Raw genomic sequence first — 17,715 nt, 5'->3', positions numbered from 1 at the left:
GATAATAAAGTGGACAACAGCTTATTCTGAGTCTCAGTAAATAGAGTCACACCTAACCAGACAGGCAGACAGAGACACATTTGGTTCCTGTTTCTGAGCCTTCTGGTCCAAGGTGCCCCACTGTGGGCAAATGCATAGAGTTATGGTGAAATGAAGAGTTTAGAAACAGTTTCCCTGCTGTTGCTTTGGGTTCCCTGTGATTGTTCCCCACAGTCTTTACCTGGCTCTGTCTGTCTCCCTTGCCGCGGCCACTCAAGTCTAGCTGCCCAACTGCTCTGAAGAACCCTGGCTTCAGGCTTGACAGGTGATCTCATCCCTCTTTTCTTCCAGGTCGTTGTAGACTTCCGCCTTCCCTTCTTCTCCTGGTCCTTTCCCCTTTCCAGTGCCAATGTGGACCACACTATCATCCCACCTCTGCCTGCCTTCTTGCTCTCCAAGTTTATTGTCCTGTCTCTCTTGTAGAGTCTCTCTCTTTCAGGATCTGTCTCTTGCTGCTCTCTTGCATGATCGTTCTCATATGGTCTCTGTCTTGCAGGCTGCCTTGTCAGCCCCTCTTTCTTGCATGATCTCTCTCTGGAGTGACCTGTTTCTTGGAGGCTCTGTCTTTCTCTTGCAAGGCTGTCTCTCGTGATCTCTCTCACAGTATCTCACTTGCATTGACTGTCTTGAGGTTCTCTTTTGCTTCGTCTCTCTTGTCTCTGGACGCTGACTTCATTCATTCTCAGACATCCCAGATGATTACTCTATGCCTGTTACCACTGATTCTGTACCTGTTCCCCCATAACCAAAGCCATTCTCATTTTGTCCCCCATGCTTTTCCCGGTACTGTCATGGTTAGCAATGCCTCCTTATGTCCAGACCTCGCAGTGTCTTCTCATCCTCTGCCTCCGGAGCTCTACTGCAGCCTTGGACACTGTTGATCCCCGTTTCACTGAAAGCTCCTTTTAACTCCGATGCTCTCATCGTCTTCTTGTTATGCTGACCTACTGCTCAGGCATGTCACCATCTCCTCTGCCCCCTGTGTGCTACTCTGAGGGTGCTGTCCTAGCCTTCTCCTGTTTCTTTGTTGCCCCTCCTTGATTGGCATGGCCTCTGTTGTGTTCCCCTCTTCAGCTGATCTGTCTCTATGGGTGATGCTCACATCGGGACCTCCAGCCCCGACTTGTCTCTTGACCCCTCATTCAGTTAGGCAGCCAAGTAACTAATGAAGAGTCATCCCCACTGTTGGGTGAGCATCTGCTATGTCCTATTCGTTCTCTTCTCCAAAAAAATTATTATTACTATTTTTATTTTGTGTTGTATATTTTTATTTTTTGAGATGGAGTCTTGCTCTGTCACCCAAGTTGAAGTGCAGTGGCGAGATCTTGGCTCACTGCAACATCCGCCTCCCAGGTTCAAGTGATTCTCCTGCCTTAACCTCCCCGGTAGCTGGGACTACAGGCATTCACCACCACGCCCAGCTAATTTTTGTGTGTGTGTTGTTTTTTTTTTTTTTCAGTAGAGACGGAGTTTCACCATGTTGGCCAGGCTGGTCTTGAACTCCTGACCTTAAGTGATTCACCCGCCTTGGCCTCCCAAAGTGCTGGGATTACAGATGTGAGCCACCGTGCCCACCCAAAAAATTATTATTTTTAGATTTGACAAATAAAAATTGTATGTATTTCTGGTATACAACATAATGTTTTGAAGTATGTATACATTGTGGGATGGCTAAATCAAACTAATTATGTGTGCATTACCTTACATACTTATCATTTATTTGTAGTGAGAACACTTAAAATCTACTCTCAGCAATTTCAAGTATACAATACATTGCTATTGACTGTAGTCACCATTGTGTAGGATAGGCCTGTTGAACTTATTCCTCCTATCTAACAGAAAGTTGGTATCCCTTCGACCCAGCATCTCCCCACTGCCCTATGTCGCATTCATTCTTTTTTTGGTTTCGTTTTTTTTTGTTGTTTGTTTTTGTTTTTGAGATGAAGTCTTGCTCTGTTGCCAAGGCTGGAGTGCAGTAGCATGATCTTGGCTCACTGCAACCTCTGCCTCTTGGGTTCAAGCGATTCTCCTGTTTCACCCTCCCAGGTAGCTGGGATTACAGGCGCACACCACCATGCCTGGCTAAGTTTTGTGTTTTTGGTAGAGATGGGGTTTCACCATGTTGGCCAGGCTGGCCTCGAACTCCTGACCTCAGGTGATCTACCTGCCTCAGCCTCCCGAAGTGTTATGATTACAGGCATGAGCCACTGCGCCGAGCCCCATTCATTCTTAAAGATGCTCTGCCTTGATGCTCTTTCCTTCAGTCTTACCAGCAGCCCTATGAGGCAGGCATTGTTGGGGTTATATATTCTTGAACCCTGGCGGGTGACAAGGTGGTAACAAAGATAAGACCATAAAGCCAGATCAAATGCGTTAGTGCCAGCTGGTGTGTTAATCCCAGGGACCCACTGGGCCTATCAGAAGGGAGGAACCTAAGGCGGAACCAGAACCGACAGCAGGACGTGGTACATGCACTGAGGCCCTGTTCACCCTGTTCACATGGTGGAAGGGAGGTCACTGAGCTCCAGGCTTCTCATAGCCAGTGTGAGGAGCCCCCAGTGGACTCCACCCAGGATCCACAAGATGCAAACAGCCCAGTTGTTGTTGCAGATCCTCACAGTGAGCGGAAGGAAATTTCTCCCTGCAGACTTTGTAGGGATGACACCTTAGCCTGTAATGGACCACGTTTCCATCAGCATCCTTACTGGGAAACGTGGGCACCTCCTTGGCAGGCTGGAGTGCAATGGTACAATCTTGAGTCACTGCAACTTCGCCTCCCAGGTTTAAGTGATTCTCCTGCCTCAGCCTCCTGAGTAGCTGGGACTAGAGGCGCGCCCCACCATGCCTGGCGAATTTTTTGTTTTTATTTATTTATTTTTAGTAGAGATGGGGTTTCACCATGTTGGCCAGGCTGGTCTCTAACTCCTGTTCCACCCACCTCGGCCTTCCACAGTGGTGGGATTACAGGCATGAGCCACCACGCCCAGCCTAAAGGGTCATTCTTCATGACAGTTTTCTAGGGGATGGTCTTACCTGCACCCTTCCCTCCGATGTCTGGTTCTGGAACTATCCACGAGACCACCGTTCTTTTGGGGTCCCCGTTGTCTCTTGCTTTGGGATCCTCCCCTCTGCTATCAATAAGTCATTGCAGGCCTGATCCCCAATCGTGAGCCAAAGTCAGGGTTCCTTCCACAGATCTGGACTCTGTGCACATCAAGGGATGTAGGTGGAACCTATTGTAGCATCCCTCAGGATTCCATGCTGGCCACATTCTTGCCTGTTCAGGACACACAGACAACCTGTGGGACCAGCTAGCCTAACTACACCAGCCACAAATTCACTCTCTCCCCCCAACCCCCGGTAGTCTGAGTCTTACTTAGCATAGTGCCTGACCCAGAGCACATGCCCAGGAAGCAACAGTTAATTTGATGAAAACCAGCACATAAATAGGTAATGAGTTAAGAATAAGTCAAGGGGCTGGGCGTGGTAGCTCATGCCTGTAATCCCAGCACTTTGGGAGGCTGAGGTGGGTGTATCACCTGAAGTCAGGCGTTTCAAGACCAGCCTGGCCAATGTGGTGAAACCTCGTCTCTACTAAAAATACAAAAATTAGCTGGGCGTGGTGGCGGGCACCTATAATCCCAGCTACTTGGGAGGCTGAGGCAGGAGAATTGCTTGAACCCAGGAGGCAGAGATTGCAGTGAGCTAAGATTGCACCACTGCACTCCAGCCTGTGTGACAGAGCAAGACACCGTCTCAAAAAAAAGAATGAGTCAAAGGTTAACTTTTTGGGGTGGAAGAAAAAGGGTAAGAAAGAGGATACAGAGTTTGATCCAAGTTGGCATCAGATAGAGTAACCGTGGACATTTGGAAGCTGTAACCTCTCATATTTCGCCAAGGATAACTGCTTCATGTATTATCATGTAATGTGTTTTATGCATGATGGAAAACGTAAAAATCATCTTAACCCAAACCTGCATTTTAATGCCACATGGACCAGCTATAATTTATGGCATCTTTAAGATAGATGGGTACACATATTATGAATATACTTTCCTTTTGCCAGACCTTGACGTTCTGTAGACTTTTAATGGAATATCATTTGCCTCCTTCATGTTACCTTGACGTATGAGGTGGATGGCTTACGTGCAGGGTAACGTATGAACCTTCCCAAGCTCTGTACAAATATAACTTGTCATTCGTAGAGACGTATGTATTTATATGTGTGAATGCAGTCTTATTTGTAGATTTTCTTCCCATTTGCTTAATACTGAGCACTATGGCCTAGTGGTGAAATTTACAGGTACAACTCACAGCAGGCAGTGAAACCGTGGACTCAGCTGCTCTTTCCTTCGTTCCTCGCAGGCAACATGAAACAGTCATCCCGGGTGACCTCCCCCTCATCCAGGAAGTCACCACGACACTCCGAGAGTGGTCCACCATCTGGAGGCAGCTCTACGTGGTGAGAAAATGAGATATTCATTCAAAGCTTAGAAATAGAGAGCTTTTTTGACCCTGATTTGCCAATGGGATGATTTTCTTTCTCAGCGAACCTTAAAAGCAGAGCTTCTGAGACAGAGTTTTACTCAGCAAAGGCAAAGGAAGCGACATGACTGAGAGTTTAGCCCCTGTTGGGGGCTGTGTGCCCTTCGACCTGCCATGTATTTGGGTGTATTACAGTGAGCTGTAGCGGAAGGGACTATCGGATGTGTCTTTCTTTGCATTGGAAGGAGAAATGTGGTTGTTTTTAGGCCCCTGGAACACGGGATCGGGCAGTGTGTTGATGTCACCTTTTAAACAGTAATAGGTGCTTATTTAAGGATCCAGTAGAGGGTAATTACTATTTATTTATTTATTTATTTTTGCCATTGTCTGACAGTGGGTAATACCGCTTATCATTTAAGAAAAACAGCAGAGTCTTCTAGATTTACCCGTGTTTGTGACAGGGATAGGGAAATATTTTACATTCCAGCTTCGTGTGCAATTGTCCAGTTCTCCTGATCACAGAAGAAGTCTTAGTAATGCAGAGGGGTTGAAGCTCTGACATCTTCCATTTCATATTCCCTCAGGGTATTTCTTTGCACATAAATTCATATTTGCAGGAGATTACCTTCTGTTAAGCTTGTATTTCTATTCAGAGTGTTGATTTCCCATATGCTAATGTTATTATCACCAAGCCAGGGCTGTGGAAGGAAGTCGGTACGTTAATTTCTTGAGAACATAGAAAACTTCCTGAAGTCCTGCAGCTGCTTGTTGGGCAGGCTTGTTGTTTTTGATTATACAGTGGTTTCCTGTAAATGCACAGTAATAAGCAGTTGCAGTAATTGTCATCAAACGTAGTCAAAAACCTAAAAGCGTAAAGTTAGCCATGAATGTTTTGTGTAAATCTGAGCAATTCTGTAGTCAATGTTTCATCTTCAACTTAGCAATTTTTAAACAAAAATACGGCAACAAAATAAACAGGAGTTGATGCTAATAGTCAGTGGACCTCCTTCAGTCTATCACCCTAGAGTAGGTATTCTTAATGAGCACTTTCGTTTCCTTTTACAAAACTTGAATTTGCCTCTGATAGACTTACATGGTTGGATTTGTGCAAAGAAAGCCAAGCCAAAAAATGGTTATAATATTTTTCTATGGGTTGGGTGCAGTGGCTCATGCCTGTAATCCCAGCACTTTGGGAGGCTGAGGCGAATGGCTCACCTGAGGTCAGGACTTTGAGACCAGCCTGGCCAACATGGCAAAACCCCATCTCTACTAAAAATACAAAAATTAACTGGGTGTGATGGAGTACACCTGTAGTGCCAGCTACTCGGGAAGGAGAGGTAGGAGAATTGTTTGAACCTGGAAAGTGGAGGTTGCAATGAGCCAAGATCGCACCATTGCACTCCAGCCTGGGTAACAGAGTGAGACCCCTTCTCAAAAAAAAAAAAAAAATCGTAAGAGTTTTTGGCTCTGCTCTGTGGTCGTAGATATTAGCAAACTATTAAGGATTTTAGATAGTTGATACAGCCTTAGAGCAGTGGACAAGAGAAGGCAGTGTGGATATTAGAAACTCCTAGAAAGAAGGTTAAATACCAGTGTGAGGTATGTGGTTCAGTTATGTAGAAGGGGAGCTTTTAAAAAAAGTGGCAGTGAACACAGTTAATGTTTTAAAGGGACCATGACATTTAGATATCTTTTTTATTTATTTATTTTTTGAGACAGGGTCTTGCTCTGTCGCTCAGGCTAGACTAGAGTGGCACGATCACAGCTCCCTGCAGCCTGAACCTCCTGGGCTCAAGCGATGCTCCCACCTCAGCCTACTGGGTAGCTGGGACTACACCTGTGAGCCACCATGCTCAGCTAATTTTTTAATTTTTGAAGAGATGAGGTCTCCTTATGTTGCCCAGGCTGGTTTCCAACTCCTGGGCTCCAGCAATCCTCCCGCCTCTGCTTCCCAAAGTGCTAGGGTTATAGGCCTGAGCTCCCAAGGCCAGCAATGCTTAGAATTTTATCACATTAGGTTCCACCTAGATTTCTTTTCATGGAAAGAACCACTGAGTTATTTTCCTTCAGATAATCTCTAATCTCCTTGATCATTGTACACTTGTAATTGCAAGCTGCAAACTGTTGCTTTTCTTTGAACCGTCAGTCCCATCAAAATTCTTAGAAAGTGGTAAGAAGTGTGAGTTTTGCATCGTATTTGCATTTTCCTTTTGTCACAGAAGCACCAAGAGCTTGTAGATTGAGATTTGGCCTCTTGCAGAAGTGTCTCTTGTGGGTTGTACACACCACAGTGTGCAGCAGCCAGCCCAGAGTGGAATGCTTCTTCTTCCCTATAGTTCAGCTGAGAGCAAGGCCGAGGAGTTCAGGTTCTCAGTGTGCTGAGAAGGGTCCAGGGTGCAGGGTGTTCTGAAGACCATATGCAGGTTGTAGGATTCAGATCTTTAGGCTCAGACTAATTCTGGAGGAGCTTTAAGAGTTGCCTGTCTCTGATCCAGATGCAGGAAGCTCACGAGCAGGTGTTGACGTTCAGGGTCTAGCCCATGTTGGGATCACTTTTTTGCTTCAGTGGCACGTAGAATGTTGGATGAAATCTTGGGGATTATGCATTACTTTTTATTCTTTTAATATTTTAATGTCTCATGGAAAACCAAATCCAAATAATATGTTTCAGTGTATGCTGAAAGCACCTTTTAATTCAACATTAACTAAATCTCATGATCTAGTGCTTATACCTCATGTGTATTTGAAGAGATATCCATTCTCTACCATCTTCACAATGCTGTTTTATAACAAAATCTTTATGATTGGGTTTTTCCCCCTGTATAGCAAGATAACAGGGAGATGTTTCGAAGTGTGCGGCACATGATCTATGACCTTATTGAATGGCGATCACAAATTCTTTCTGGAACTCTGCCGCAGGATGAGCTCAAAGAACTGAAGAAGAAGGTCACAGCCAAAATTGATTATGGAAACAGGTTTGTTTATTTGAAAGATGATTTCACTCTTAAATTATCCAATGTAATAATATCACTATAAGCCTTCAAGAGACCGAGATCACATTTTATCAGAAAACAAAATTTCTACCGTCAAAATAATGGCATGTTTTTCATTTTGAAAAGGATGAGGTATTTTCCACTGGATTCTGAACAGGGGAATTTTGTGAGCCATTCTTGAAACCTTGTCATTATTCAAGGCATAGAGCCAAGAAGCCAGGGAGCCTGTCGTTTTCGCCGTTCTGGAGGGAACCGTATCATTACTCCCGTAGCAAGGAACTTTTACTTTCTGATCATAGTTTTTGACGTTGAGTCCAGATCTGGCGGGGCCTTGTGTAGTGACAAGCAACAGGTTTCTTTCTGTGGAATCCAAAGTTCTGAGAGTCGGACTGGACATTAGATCACTGGAAAGTTTGTCACCTGTGTAGGCTTGCCAGATTTCACAAACAGAAATACAGCCCAGTTAAATTTCACTGCAGTAAACAACAAATAGTTGCTTTGTGCAATTATGTCTCTTGCCAGAGCAAGAGCTGTTCCCATCCACAGCAGGCATCCCCCCAGCTCTGCATGAGTGCCTTTAGTGCTCACCCCTGCCTCCAGCTGTACCTTCTAGTGTTAGCACGTGTTTTTTGACGCTGAAAGGAAACAAGCTGCTCTGATCCTAATTCTGCTGGGTCCTGTAACTAGAATGAGGCCAAGACCTTTTCCACCTGATAATATTTGGTTTTTCATAGAATAGCGGAACTGTAAGAAGCCTTAAAAGTGGCCACATGGTTCCCAAATGCTCTTCTATATCAGAATCACTTGGACAGCTGTTGAATTATAGAATCTCGAAACCTATCCTTTAAGGCTCTGATTTGTGATATCTGGGATGCTGGCTGGAAATCTCAAGTTTTTTTGTTTTGTTTTATTATTATTATTATTTTTTGAGATGGAGTTTCGCCCTTGTTGCCCAGGCTGGAGTGCAGTGGTGTGATCTTGGCTCACCACAACCTCTGCCTCCCAGGTTGAAGTGATTCTCCTGCTTCAGCCTCCCAAGTAGCTGGGATTACAGGCATGCACCACCACTCCTGACTAATTTTGTATTTTTGGTAGAGATGGAGTTTCTCCATGTTGGTCAGGCTGGTCTCAAACTCCCGATCTCAGGTGATCCGCCCGCCTCAGCATCCCAAAGTACCGGGATTACAGGCGTGAGCCACTGCGCCCGGCCGGAAGTCTCCGTTTTTAAAAATAGAGTGGGGTTGTGCTGGACAGCAGATTTGGAAAACTTCTGGTTTAATTCAACCCCCTCATTTTGCACACTGGAATGTGGAAGTCAGAAGAGAGAAAGGGCTTGCTTCCAGCCACTCAGCAGAAAGGAGTCCGGGTAAATCAAAGAACCTTTCTGTAAAATCAGAATTATCACATAATTTTCTGGTAATTTATGTTTTGAAGTGTGAAAAATGTCTTAAAGCAACGTTATGAGCAAGATGTAGGGTTTGGATTAGAAATGCTGTAGGAGAAGGGTTTTACTTTTTTTCCGGAAAGCCTGAGATATTAGCTATTATTGCAGTAAAACCCACTTCAAGACCACCTGCTTAAAAAAGCAGACTTTTGGAGCTTTGATTTGATTTTCTATTGGAGTATCATAATTTAAACTTATGTTCAGAGACCACCTGCTTAATTTGGCTGCAGGAAGCTAGCAAAGTACATTGTATCACGGAAAAATGTAGTTAAGGAAGGAAGTGTTTCCAAATACAATTTACTACTTTGATAGGAAATACAGTCCTTAATAAGACGGTTTTTTTTTGCCCAAGGATCTCCAGCCTCCTCCATAATTTCTCCAAAGCCCAGCACCCTGCATATATCTTCCTAGTGCTTCCTTCAGAAAACCTATATGATGCAAAATGGTATCACAGTGTTGAATGTTTGGTTTTAAGGTGGGTGGATTTAATAAGGAAAAGATGTTTTGTGTCTTTTTCATTCATTGCTTAGGCATTCTTGCCTTTGAAATTTATTTTTAACCTGGGTGGAGGGGTTTGGAGAGCTATTTGAGAATGTGATGAAGGTCTTCGACCATATCGCTAGAAAAATGCACATATACAATACACACATACAGGCACACAGACCTCCCAACACAGACACACACACACACACACACACACACACACACACACACACAGAGTTCTACACATGATTTCAGGTTGGGTGGGGGGCTCCCACACTGTCCTCATAGGTGCCTTAGGTTTCCATGGGCTTCATCTCTCCATTGCCTTGTTGTGGTAAGTTGAACCTTCATAATGGAAACTCACTCTGATTCAGAACCAGCTGCATACTGTTTGCTGAGAATAATGCGTAGAAGAGTTGACCGGACAAGCCACTTCGTGTGACGGTTTGCATGTGGCATTCTAGAAGGAGCATGGCTCTGCCATTGGAGAGTTCTGACACAGCCCAGGCTTTTGGAATAAATAACTTCTCCGAGCTTAGGGGTCCTCCTTTGTGCAATGGGTCTGACCATGTGCCCTGGCAGGTGTGAGGTGATGACATGGCAGGATGTGCATAGCAGGCTGGCACAGGGCCATCCTCTCATGTGTTCCCGGAGGGACCCCAATTCTGCGTGGCCTGTAGGACCTACTGGCTGGGCTTCCTAAGCTGGTGCTTTGTAGCTACCCTGGCACCAGCAGTGACGTGCCCATACCAGAACTAATCATGCCTACACTAGAAGTGACCACGCCACCACGAACATTGGCTGAACCCACAGTAGTACTGACTCTATCCACGCATTACTGACCCCTGCCCACACCAGTACAAACCATGCCCACACCGTCTGACCCTGCCTATACCAGCACGTTCCTAGGGCTAGTTCAGGGATAGGTTAAGGAGTAGTATTTGGGAGGGAGGAGCTTGCCTTGTTAGTGAGACATGTTACAAAGATAACTAATGAGACCTTAAAATGCTTTTTACATTTTCTCCAGATGTCTTTCTGTTGGTCTTGAGGCATCCCGCTTACACTGCAGCCACCGAGGCTGTTTTCATGCAGTGCAAAAAGCCTCTATTTGTTTAAAGTCTGTTTACCCTGATGCTGTTGACAGGCCCCGTTGGTCCTCCTGCTTCACCGTCAGTGGAATTTGCTCAATAGATATTAAAAGGAAAAAATGAGTTTTCTGTATTTGCCTTCCCAGTGGTATAGTGCTTGAGCAAAACTCCAAAGACTAAATATGTTTGAGCTGCTGGCAGACTCATATCTGACTTTAAGGTGTGTGACCTCAAGACTCGAAGTCTCAGGGTGGTTTTTCTAAATGGGGCATTTATGGGCAATTCCACTTTCCTCTTTAATTTGTAACTATAAAGATGTTCTCTAATTGAAATTTATCATTCTTTTTTTCCTTTTTTTTTTTTTTTTTGAGACGGAGTCTCACTCTGTTGCCCGGGCTGGAGTGCAGTGGCCGGATCTCAGCTCACTGCAAGCTCCACCTCCCGGGTTTACGCCATTCTCCTGCCTCAGCCTCCTGTGTAGCTGGGACTACAGGCGCCCGCCACCTCGCCCAGCTAGTTTTTTTGTATTTTTTTAGTAGAGACGGGGTTTCACCGTGTTAGCCAGGATGGTCTCGATCTCCTGACTTCGTGATCTGCCCGTCTCAACCTCCCAAAGGAAATTTATCATTCTTTCAAATGACTCTCTTTCCTTTTTCATATTGTTAAAAAAGCCCGCCTCCATCGGCTTGTTAATTACAGGAATATGAAATCCCAACGGCAGGGTAAGAGGCATCTACGGTTAAATTTCTGCCCTTAGACCTGCATGTTTTGTGAACAAGAAACCCAGAACCTACTGCCAGATCACAACGCTTGATCTCTTTTGTTACACAACTGCCTGTGTTCTTTAAACAAAAACTGTGGTAAAAATCACCTTATAATTTTGTTGGATTTGAGGAATCAGAGACAGTGTTCCCCAAAATATGTACTCTTATAGACTGGACAGATTTATTAGCCAGATGTTGCTTGTGTTTTTAGTTGGCGACTGCATTTAGCCATCTGGCCAGGAAGTTGCTTAACCTTGTTGTAGATAACGTCCATATGTTTGGTGTTCACATACAATAGAACATCTGTATTGAAAATCTTCCTGTGGCCTCATGTAAGGACTAGAAACTGACTCGAAGTAGAAGGGGAGACATGCAGGGGACCCTGCCGGGGTCAGTGGGGAGTAAATAAGGTGGCGGGAAGATCTCTCCTCCAAGTTTTCTTCCCTCTCTCCTTCCTCAACTCTGTGATGTTGTCACAACTGCCAGCTCTGCGTTTGGGTTGATGGATGTATACGTGATTGCAAATATATGTGAATATGTGTGTGTATATATGTAGTGTGCTTTAGGCTAGGTGTGCTGGCTCATGCCTGTAATCCCAGCACTTTGGGAGGCCGCGGTGGGTGGATCACCTGAGGTCAGGAGTTGAGACCAGCCTGGCTAACATGGTGAAACCTCATCTCTACTAAAAATACAAAAATTAGCCGGGTGTGGTGGCACACGCCTGTAATCCCAGCTACTTGGGAGGCTGAGGCAGGAGAATCTCTTGAACCTGGGACCAGAGGTTGCAGTGAGCCAAGATTGCGCCACTGCACTGTAGCCTGGGCGACAAGAACAAGACTCTGTCTTAAAAAAAAAAAAAAAAAGTATGCCTTCAAACTTTTCATATTTTACATAATAATTAGTAATACATACTTCACTTGGGCCTTGTAGATCTATAAAACTTTTCATTGGAAGACAAAGCCACTGCTGATTGCAATGGAAGTAAAAATTGAGGAATTTTTTTTTTTTTTTTTTTTTACTTCTCCTGAGGTGACACATTTTGAGCTAAAGAAAGCAACCTCCAAGAATTTCATATTCCTAATATTTGTGGGCAAGCCTGACTTTCTAGGATGTTTTTACCTGCCCAGTTGCTGTGGTGGGAGTTGTGCTAGAAAATTCAACCTCCTTGGTCTATGTCCATGAACTTCTAAATTCTTATTGTTCTAGAATTCTAGATTTGGACCTGGTGGTTAGAGATGAAGATGGGAATATTTTGGATCCAGAATTAACTAGCACGATTAGTCTCTTCAGAGCTCATGAAATAGCTTCTAAACAAGTGGAGGAAAGGTTACAAGAAGAAAAGGTAAGTTTGACTCTCTGTAATATGCCTTTTACATTTGGAACACGTTTTCTCAGTAATAGGTTTTCAACATTAGTACAATATCAGTCAAGCCCAGAATTTTCACTAAGAAAGAACCTGAAAAGGAGTAGCTGTGGAGTGTGTGTCCTACAGCCATGAGTGGAACGGAGCCTGGTGGCACAGGATGTCACCCATGACATGAAAGGGGATTGGACAGCATTGTGTTTCATCTTAGGGGACAGGATCCTAATGATGTTGATTTTGTGTTCTCATCTGTCAAATGGGACACAAGACTTGATTCTGCATTTCCTCTCTGTTAATGGTAGGCAGGTTATGTATTCAAGCTCACTGAGGGCAGACAGCACACGTCTTACTGGTTTTTCATCTTCTGTGATCTTTAATGGTATCATGTATGCATTAGCCTATTCTCTCCTTACTATAAGGAAGTGCCTGAGACTGGGTAATTTATAAAGAAAAGAGATTTAATTGGCTCATGGTTCTGCAGACTGTATAGGAAGGGGAGTGGCTTCTGGGGAGGCCTCAGGAATCTTACACTTATGGCGGAAGGCGAAGTGGGAGCCAGCACTTCACATGGGTAGAGCAGGAGGAAGAGAGAGGGTGTACAGGGGTGCTACACGCTACGCTTTTAAACAACCAGATCTGTGAGAACTCACCATCATGAGGACAGCACTGAGGGGATGGTGCTAAACCATTCATGAACAATCCACCCATGATCCAGTCACCTCCCACCTCTCATACACACACATACACACAGTAGATATTCAAAACTGATTGAATAATTGAATCATCTGTTAATTCAGTAAGTATTTACTGAGCATCTACTGTGTACCAAATGTTGAAGACATAATGATAAATGAGACAGATGTCCTTGGAGGGTTTAGTCTAATGAGGGAACAAAAAATTAAATAACTACACATATAATAATTATTTTGATTTATTGGTTGGACACCTGAAAGTTTTGTGTCTTCGAAAATAGCACAACAGTTGCACGGGATACGATTTTTTTGTCTGTTGTGTGAATGCATGATTTAAGAATGTGCAGGGGAGATAAGAAGGTGACTGCACCAATGGCTTTGCTGGGTTATGCCAATGAATTATTACCATTTTCTATTCTGTAGGGAATAAAGAAAGCAAGTGTTAGTGATGAGCGTTGCTGGGGTTGACTTTCTGTTTCCTTCCATTCACAGTCTCAAAAGCAGAACATAGATATTAACAGACAAGCCAAGTTTGCTGCAACCCCTTCTCTGGCCTTGTTTGTGAACCTCAAAAACGTGGTTTGTAAAATAGGAGAAGATGCGGAAGTCCTCATGTCTCTGTATGACCCTGTGGAGTCCAAGTTCATCAGGTAGGTGAAATTTCTTGGCGGCTGTCTTTCCTTTTTGGTTGGTGTTAGGAACGTGGGATCAGAACCACTGACGCGCGCCATTCATGCTGAGAGGCCCTGGATGAATGGCTGCTGGACACGACCAAGCAGCCGAGCCAAGAGCTGTCTTGGGCAGTGTGATGGCAGCCAGTTTGGGCTCTGGGTCAGGGTGAACCTTCTCGCGTGTAGATTGCTATTTGCTCGTAAAGTTATAGCAATTGCAGGTACACTCTGTAGAGTGCAGCTGAAGATTGAAGTAATACTTTGTTTCCTAAGTTGTCTTCATAAGATTTTATGTACCCTGGTCCCTCAAATATCACTATTTCCATTTTTCAAAATTTGGTTTCTTTGAATGCCATTTCTGTGACTTTCATCCTGTTGTTTTTTCTGCAAGATGATTGACTGGAATGCATCATTTAGAATGGTGCCTGCCACATACAGACTGTCAATTAATATTTGTTAAATGAAAACACTGTAAGTCTGTTATTCCTGCTTAGCCTTCAGTATAACTTTCTCTTTGCCCAGATGGAAACACTGTGGTTCAATTATGTATGAATTGTGTGTGTGTCTGTGTATATGCTAAAACTCGAGGATCTTCACTTGTATTATTCAAAATTTGAAAACTCAGTGTATGAATGATACAGAAAAATATGAGTGGATTTTATTCTCACTTCTGGTAAAGACTTTGTTTCCTCTTGACATGGGATGCAGTTTTTATTTTACAGTGTATTTGGTTTGTCATAGGTTTTGAAATAAACGTGCATTGTGCTGAATTTTATAGTATTGTCATTCTAAATGAACAAATAGGCTCAAAAAAAAAAAAAACCAACTTAGAAATACCATTTGCAAGTAGTTCCATTACAGTGACAACCCAAGACATCCCACATTAAAACTTGGCAGGGTTTTTCTGCTGTGGATGTTAATTGATGAGTAGCTGTATGTGCTATTTTTGATATTTATAAACTCATAGTTGTCTGTATAGTGCACCTACGTGGTATTAATTATGAAGCAATGTGGATGTACATTTGGTACTCTGTTATTTGGAAAATTAACTTGCTTTTATTTCTCCCTTTTTCAAGTGAAAACTACCTGGTTCGCTGGTCCAGTTCAGGATTACCTAAAGACATCGACAGATTACATAATTTGCGAGCTGTGTTTACTGTAAGTGCACGCAAAGATGTTTGGTTGAATTGGCCGCCATTCTAATGACTACTTTTAGTGATTTCTCTCGGCCTTCCTGCCACACTAGAACATGGGTCCCTGGGATGCCTGTAATATTGGTTAATTTAGTATTACTAAGTAGAGTGCCTTTCCAGAAATCTTTTGAGTCTCTAGCCACCCTTAGAATGACCGTGACAAAGATTTACCCCATTACCATGGAATGTGCCTCTTAAATGTATATCTTTTTGTTTTGTTTTGTTTTGTTTTCCTCCAGACGGAGTCTTGCTCTGTCACCCAGGCTGGAGTGCGATGGTGTGATCTCGGCTCACTGCAACCTACACCTCCTGGGTTCAAGCAATTCTCCTGCCTCAGCCTCCCGAGTAGCTGGGATTACAGGCACACACCACCACACCTGGCTAATTTTTTGTATTTTTAGTAGAGATGGGGTTTCCCCATGTTGGCCAGGCTGATCTCGAACTCCTGACCTTGTCATCCACCCTCCTCGGCCTCCCAAAGTGCTGGGATTACAGGTGTGAGCCACTGCACCCAGCCCTTAAATGTGTATCTTAAGCTCTCTTAACAGTAATTGATTATTGTTATTAAATTCCTTTCTATCTTATGAATAACTGATTAAAATTATAAAAATGGGTCTGAGAAAAGAGTCTCAATCCATTTTTTTACTGTCCTTTTCATTGAAACTTGCATTGAATAATGGCTCTCCAAAATAATTTATGGAAACTAATATTTCTAGGACCTCGGAAGCAAAGACCTGAAAAGGGAGAAAATCAGTTTTGTCTGTCAGATTGTTCGCGTGGGTCGCATGGAGCTGAGGGACAACAATACCAGGAAACTGACTTCGGGGTTGCGGCGACCTTTTGGAGTGGCTGGTAATCCATTTCTCTGTGTTTCCTTGAGAGTTTCAGATCTTCACAGTCACTTTCAAAAGAACCACTGCTGAATGTTGATTGGTCAATGGGCAGCTTTGATTTATAAGCTTTTCTGCTGGAGAGAAAAAATATATTTATTAGTTATTTTCATTGTGGCTTCCAGTTGACCTGCTAGGCTCAGGATGTTCTAGGCCTCAAGTTTCAGATGTAAATCATATATTTGGTTTTAAAGTGGATCTCATCTTTCCCTGGGAGAGATCCTGACCCATATTCTCAGTCTGTAGGGAAGCCAGTCAGTGGAGGGTTTCAGGTCTTGGTGATGGACATCAGAATGGATTTGTGCAGGACAGTCAAAGCAACGAAGGGGAGGAAAGAAAGCAAACCGTGAAGAGGACGCAGTTAGCTTCATATTGTTGCTCTTCCTGCGCCACGTGGGTGCGCTTCCTCCGCCACGTGGGTGTTCTTCGTTGGCCATGTTGGTGCTCTTCCTCTGCCGTGCTGGTGCTCTGTTATTTTTGGTGACAGCACGAGGAATGTGAAAGACCAATTATCTCTGTTGAGGAAAGATAAAGGCATACCAGGAAGTTCTAATTATTTGCCCTATTTCAATGTCACTCTCATGTTTCATAGTTTTGGGAAGTGGTTTTCTCTCTTTAATGGTTGCTACAATTTCATTACTTAGCACTCTGATATTTATTTTATGTTTGTGATTTTTGGGATTCATGTGAATATTCATGTGGGAAAGGTTCCTGATTCTTGACACACAGCTGGATTTTTTGTATGAACAGCTGTGGAAGACGTTCTTTGCCTTGGCTACCAGGAAACTCTGAACTTAGTCCATTCCCCCTCTGCCTTTTAAATAAACATTATTTTTAGAAAGGTTCTAGGTTCAAGCAAAATTGAACAGAAAATATAGACAGTTCCTATATATTTCTCCTTCCTTCCCCCTGCGTCCCCATTATCAATATCCCCCATAGATTGGTACATTGATTGCAGTTGGTGAACCACATTGACACATCGTCGTCCTGTGAAGTCCATAGTTTACATTAGTGTTCATTCTTGATGTTGTGCCTTGTGTGGGTTTCGACAGTTGAATAATACTGTATATTCCCCATTGTAGTGCCACTGGGTAGCTTCACCATCCTAAAATTCCTATGTGCTCTGCCTGGAATTTTTGGAAAAATATTTTAAGTCATTTAAATGATTTACTATATCATAAGAAGTAAGCCATAGCAGTGATATAGACATAATGAGAGCAGCATATTAATTCAGTTTACTTGAATTCAGTTTATCCGTAGAGCTAACTAACGGAGTGTTCCAATGATTTTACCATTTGTGAGTGAAATGGTGAGGGTGAGGTTTTCTTTCTGAAGTCCCCCCGACCTTGGGCTGGGGAAATCCTTTTGCGTTTTCATCTCTCTGTCTTTTTGTTTTTAAGAGACAGAGTCTAACTCTGTCACCCAGGCTGTGTGATCACAGCTCACTGCTGCCCTGACCTCCTGGGCTCAAGTGATCCTCCTGCCTCAGCTTCCTGAGTAACTGGGACCACAGGCGCGCCCCCTCATGCCCTGCTAACATTTTCATCTCATGACTTGAAAATTGCCCCTCTATTTGTCAGAGCCTGTAGCATCTTTTACATGTAATCTAG

General features: G+C 43.6%; 1 protein-coding gene across 4 annotated transcripts in view; it reads left to right on the top strand.

Moving 5' to 3' along the window:
* Positions 1-17,715, top strand: part of DOCK1 (dedicator of cytokinesis 1) — a 542,700-nt gene that overhangs the window by 74,544 nt on the left and 450,441 nt on the right. For all 4 annotated transcript variants that reach the window (XM_017944437.3, XM_017944438.2, XM_017944436.3 and 1 more), the window contains exons 5-10: positions 4,405-4,501; positions 7,351-7,499; positions 12,503-12,638; positions 13,844-14,001; positions 15,099-15,180; positions 15,932-16,067. In XM_017944437.3, coding sequence (XP_017799926.1) covers positions 4,405-4,501; positions 7,351-7,499; positions 12,503-12,638; positions 13,844-14,001; positions 15,099-15,180; positions 15,932-16,067 — 758 coding nt within the window. The remainder of the gene's footprint in view (positions 1-4,404; positions 4,502-7,350; positions 7,500-12,502; positions 12,639-13,843; positions 14,002-15,098; positions 15,181-15,931; positions 16,068-17,715) is intronic.

This window comes from Papio anubis, chromosome 11, assembly GCF_008728515.1.
Source record: "Papio anubis isolate 15944 chromosome 11, Panubis1.0, whole genome shotgun sequence".
Taxonomy (NCBI): Eukaryota; Metazoa; Chordata; class Mammalia; order Primates; family Cercopithecidae; genus Papio; species Papio anubis.
This window is presented reverse-complemented; position numbering and strand designations above follow the sequence as displayed.